At 43.8% G+C, this 6023-nt stretch overlaps 1 protein-coding gene across 1 annotated transcript; it reads right to left on the minus strand.

Annotated features, from left to right (window-relative positions):
* Positions 1-1325: 1325 nt before the first annotated feature.
* On the minus strand, positions 1326-2912 carry dand5 (DAN domain family, member 5). Its single transcript, XM_066655590.1, has 2 exons — positions 2484-2912; positions 1326-1801 (listed from the first exon to the last, which is right to left on the minus strand). The coding sequence occupies exons 1-2, from the start codon at positions 2910-2912 to the stop codon at positions 1529-1531; spliced, it is 702 nt and encodes a 233-aa protein (XP_066511687.1). The 3' UTR covers positions 1326-1528.
* Positions 2913-6023: the final 3111 nt, after the last annotated feature.

The following is a 6023-nucleotide window of genomic DNA, read 5'->3' on the forward strand; positions in this document are numbered from 1 at the left end:
TTTTCCCGCTCCAGGTGCCAGAAAGGCTATGAATAATACTCTTCTTTTTTCCCCCCTCTCACTCTCTCTCTCTCTCTTTCTCTCCCTCTCCATTGCTTGCGCTCTCTGAAGGCCTGGGGGCAGCTGGCCTATAGGAGGGCACGAATTCCCACACCATTCAAAAGAGTGATTATGTATAATAGATAGGCTACGGCGAGGGTGGGGAAAAACAACCATGTTTACTCCCCTCCTAAGGACCCTTAAAGAGGCATTTAGGAAGAGGGGGGTGAGGGGGGCTTCAGTTAAGATAGTTAATGAAGTGCTGAATCCTCTTGGAAACTTGGGTTACACAGACTGCCTCCGAACGGCTCCTGGGAGGAGAGAAAATGTAACCAAATGGAAAATATGTGTATTTGTGGACTAATGTTAACATGAAGAGAACGTCTCAGTGTGATACTCTCACAACAGAGACACCCTGACTTTACATAGTTCACATGTGTACAATTTCCACATGAATAAAATATACTGCACCTGTGAAATTGTGCAAAATCTAAGCAAAATTACATTGAATTTATGTGGAATATTTTAGTCATGATGAATCATGAATCACCTAAGAGGACACTCTCTGAGGGGACATGTTCTCCCTTTTTCCACAAGTTCCAAGTCTTAATCAAATATGTGACCTGCTTTCGTCAACATACCACAAGGATCAAATCCCACAGCAGTATTCTCCCTGTCTAAACAGCCCTGTTCAGTTGTCTTGTTTCACAGTGTGTGGGTTGGTGGGCTCCAGATTCCCAAATTAATGTGCAGATGCACTGAACAAGTGATTTTATAATTTCACATTTAAGGCTCTATCTGGATTAAAATGTATCAATTAAACATCTATACACTAAAATCAGTGACATGTAACAATTTCAGAATTTACATTCGTCAACCACTTGGACACAGGCGAGCAGTGTATACAGAGCAACTGATGAACTACAGAGTGCTAGTGTATGGTCAGCGGAGCTGAGAAAGCAAAGAGGTGGCTTTAATTTTGTGGCTGAACGAGGGATGTATTCAAATGTGAAATATGCCCAATGATCAATGGCTGAATTTAATACGATCGATTAAACATTTAAATGCTGAGAGAACACACGTCTCAAGCTTTTAAATGTGTATAATTAAATATATTTAATAATGTCCGAGTAGTAAAACCAGAGTTTATATAAAGAATAAGGCAAACACGAGACAGCAATGTCCACAAATACACGTCTTTACTTAAAGTAGTTCAGCGTCAGGGCAGATGAATACATTCATTACAGCAGCGACATCTGCCGGTCATGGCGTGTTACTACACCGCAGAGCAGCGGCAGAGTCAAAACACACATTTTACACTCCAGTCTGGAGCACAGTAGATTCAAACACAGTTTGTCGTACATTCTAGAACCTTGTTTGGTTCTGTGGTCAAAAACGTGGGCTGTTAAATAGGAACAGAAGTAGATTTCAGCTCCTAACAGCAGTCGGGTTAAGCGCTCTTCTCTCTCTCTCTCTCTCTCTCTCTCTATTATAAGTGTGTGTCCGTGGTCTCGGCTCGTCCATCCTCGCGGCCTGTTTGGCATTTGCACTCCTCCACCACCATCACGCGCTTCTCTCTCGTGTGTGTGCCGCAGCGCAGGTGCACGAGCACGGAGCGCGTTCTGAGTGGTCCGCAGCGCGTGCATGGCGCCCCCATGTGTCCCGGGGAGCTCGCGGCGTGCGGCACGAAGAGAGAGGCGCAGTGACCGAAGCACAGTTTGTTCTGGAGTAGGAGAGGCTCGCAGCCGGGCTCTGATATCCGCTACAGAGAGAAACAGAGTCAGACAGAGAGAGTGAGTACACAGATGATGGACAAATACAACTCTTATAGACGATACACACACTGCACACAGCGCTAATGCCTTCTCAGTCAGCGTGGTGCTGGTATAAAGTTATATATAATCACAGAAAATACAAAAATAATAATATGAAACAAATAAGAAATATAAGAACTTTTTTCTATGAAGTGGTAGGTGAAAGTGAGTTTGAAGAACGGTGTTTTGTTCAGATTCTGTTTGTTAAATCAACAGGGCACAGTATTTAAATTATTTTTTTATTAACCGTTAAAACTAGGTACTGGATGATAAACTCAAATAATACAGTCTCCACGAGGAGAGATTTGGACAAAGTTAAACTAACACATTCACACACAGAGGATCACACTGGAGTAATGTTATTGGGTTTTTTTCTAATGTTGGCTGTTATTTGTTGTTTGTTTCGTGCCTAAAACCTTTGCACAGTACTGTACGTAATTACTTTAATACTCTCTATTTGATACTTATTTTCAGGTTTGTTTTCTTGCTGCTGAGCTTCAGCCCACTTTTCACGGCTGGGAGGGTCTTAGCGGGAAGCTGAGTTCTGATTGGTCGTCTGCGGTCAGCACAAATTAACTCTTTATTATGACGCAATCAATCGATAAATCAGACAATCAGGGAGTGTGTTACCTGAGTGAAGGGCACTGCTTTGCAGCTCTGATCTTTGAGGTTGATGTCTCTAGGGCTGATGGGTAACGGCAGGTGGACTCCTTGCTGTTCCTCCCTCCTCATGTTCCTCCTCCACATGTCCATGCTCTGAGCACTCTGCTGCCTCCTGTTGGGCTCAGAGGGTCCGGCGCGCCCCAGTGCCAGAAACGCAGGAAACGGGCTCTTGCTGCGGCTGCGGCTTTGGCTCTGAGGTCCTGCCGAGCCCGAGAACTGCCTCAGGAAAAAGGGACCCGGCTTGTGGAGCCGAGCTGACACTCGAATTGGGTGTTCTGGACCTGAACCAGAACTTTCCGGATCTCTGGGTTTAAAACCAAAAGAGCCATGCAGGAAGGAGTGGACTGGAGTGACCACTAGAGCAATAAACATGACCAGACTGAACACAGAGGTCATTTTACCCAACCGTAGTGCAGAAAAACGACAAGAAAACTCAACCGCAAGATAAATCCTTCCAGTCACGATGAGTTGGACTGTGCTTTGTTGTGCTAGCTTTGCTAAGAAAGCTGACACTGAAGAAAAAACAGCAAAAAGCTGCTGCTCTGTCAACAAGAAAAATCTCTTCTTCCCCTGTGGTCTCTGTCTGAGAGAAAACTATCTCAGAAATGCAGAAAATAGCAACAAAAAGCTGCAGGTTTGATATGCGTTTTCCAGGTGAGGAAATGCTGTGGTTCAAGGTTTCTGAAGCTAACCTTGCTGTCTTTGCTTGAATGACCCACTGTGGCTTGCTCTTAAATACCGCTGCAGTCAGCTTCCAGGCCTCTCTCCCCATAATTCCCACCGTAACGGCATCATTTGAAGATGAGAGGGAGAGTTCACACTCTGAATGGCTCTGAGTTTAACAGGTGAGTTTGAGCAGGAGTGACAAAGAGCCGCACGCCACGGGAACTGAAGGAGAACTGAGAGGAAGATCTAAGTGTTTTATTTCACTGTCTTACTGCACTGAAATAACGACTCGGGCTGAAATGAAAGAAGCCTTTGGGCTTCACTCTTGGACTTCACACAGCCAGCGTGTGAAGAGGGGCTGACGTTTGTTAGGATTTCGGCCATTTAATAAGAGTTATAATATCACTATAATCATACATATATTTCAATTTCCCTCTGGGATCAGTAAATTATTTATCTTTCTAGTCATATTAAGTCATAATGGAAACACCCTTAAATGGTCTGTAGTATAAAGAACTATGAGATATCCACAATAAAGTGATTATACATTTATAAACCTCTGATCAAATTAGACCCTTAGACAGTTCTTCAAAAGGACTCAACACAGCACAGTCCCTTCATTTCTCTCAGGAGCTTATGGCCTCCTTCAATAAACCTGTAATATGTTTAGGACAGAGGTGAGTGCGGTGTAAAGATCAGTTCAGAAACATCTGAGGGGTTTTACAGCCTCCACCTTTAGAGTGTGAAAGTGCTCTCAGTGCACCTGACACTAAAGGTGTGAAGTGTCTCCAGCATCCACTTCATCACTTTCCCTCCTCTCCTCCCTTCTGTCATTTCCTTTCCCAGGGGAACAGGGCAGAGCTCTCACTAAATCAAACGTAATGGCTCATCAAATCTGCCGAAGTAGAAGTGCCTTCCCCAACAACTGCTTAAGCAGTGGAACAGCAGCAGGTCAGCACTGACACTGTCTCCAACACGGTGTAATGAAATGGAACAGAAAAGAAAGGATCTTTAAGTGAGTAAAACTGAACAAAAGGTTTACTTCATAAACATATGTTTTATTATAATAAGACACTCAAGGGATTGTAAAAAAAATGTTAAATAATTTTATTGGCTATACTCTTTATTCAGTGAATGAACAAATGAAGTAGTAGTTTAAATAAATAATTAAAATTCTTTTAATTCATTGTCTGTAAGCTCTTATCCAGTTCAGGGTCACGGTGGTTCCAGAGCCCACTCAGAATCATTGGGTGCAAGGCGGGATCACACCCTGGAGGGGGCGCCAGTCCTTCATAGGGCGACACACACTCACCCATTCACACTCACATCTACGGACACTTTCAAGTCACCTACCACCTACTTCCAAGCCACCTACCAACATGTGTTTTTGGACTGTGGGAGGAAACTGGAGCACCCGAAGGAAACCCATGCGGACGCAGGGAGAACACACCAAACTCCTCACAGACAGTCACCCGGAGCGGGAATTAAACCCACAACCTCCAGATCCCTGCACCTGTGTGAAATGTACAGGGTGGGCCATTTATATGGATACACCTTAATAAAATGGGAATGGTTGGTGATATTAACTTCCTGTTTGTGGCACATTAGTATATGGGAGTGGCGAAAACTTTCCAAGATGGGTGGTGACCATGGTGGTCATTTTGAAGTCGGCCATTTTGGATCCAACTTTTTAATGGGAAGAGGGTCTGGTTTTAACGTAACTTTATTCTTTCATGAATTATTTACAAGTTTCTGACCACTTATAAAATGTGTTCAAAGTGCTGCCCATTGTGTTGGATTGTCAATGCAGCCCTCTTCTCCCACTCTTCACACACTGATAGCAACACCGCAGGAGAAATGCTGGCACAGGCTTCCAGTATCCGTAGTTTCAAGTACTGCACATCTTGTGTTTTCCTCTTTATGCACTGAAGCTGGCACGGAAGCCCCCTTAGACTTTTATGTTTGGGGTCATCTGAAGGCAGGTGTCTATGTTGTGAAGATACGAGATGAAACCAGTGAAAAGCTTTCATTCCTCGTGAGTGTGCAGTGGTGAGTTTCAGTTATGCTGAATCAGCAGCTTCGAAAGGGAGGGGTGAGTGAAAGCTATTTAACTGGTTGCAATCTGCAGCTTCACCACTGAACGCCACTAAATATCACACACTACACCATTAACGTATGAAACAAGACCAAACCAAGATTTTTACATGAGTTAAATAAAACCCCCTTCCATTTTATACCTCTGTTTATCAACAATCCAAGCTTGGGTTTAATCAAACAATCAGAACCCCGGGGGGTGCATGTAAGCGCAGGTACCTATACAAATAAAAATGAAGAAAAGTAGGCTACTCCCCAGATAGAAATATCATTTTGGCCCCGGTCTGACTTGTTATCCCCATTTTCACGGCCCACATTTTCACGGGAGATGACAGCTCATTCTTTCCAGATCAGGGCCATATTTATACAATATATCAGGGTCATGTGACATGCAGAAATCACAGTGTGGGCCACTGTGGTCCAGGTGGTGCCACGGACAGCGCCGCCACATCTTTACCATCTCTATTTGTTCAAGCATTTTTAACATTTTAACAAGCAATTTGAAAGCACCAATACAGGTCCAACAGTGCTGCCATGTTTACCAATAGCCACCCACAACTGCAAACTATCTGGGGTCTCAGTTATAGCAGGATCAGTTTGGAAGCTGTACATCGTCCATCTTGGCTGAACAACTACTTTTAAAGGGAAGAAAAAGCATGCAATTTTTAGACATTTGGCCAAACTTTTAACAGAAGCTTCCAACAGCAAACCATGACATCTCCCTTCAGGCTCCAGCAACGGGTGATA

The sequence above is a fragment of the Hoplias malabaricus genome, chromosome 2 (assembly GCF_029633855.1).
Source record: "Hoplias malabaricus isolate fHopMal1 chromosome 2, fHopMal1.hap1, whole genome shotgun sequence".
Taxonomy (NCBI): Eukaryota; Metazoa; Chordata; class Actinopteri; order Characiformes; family Erythrinidae; genus Hoplias; species Hoplias malabaricus.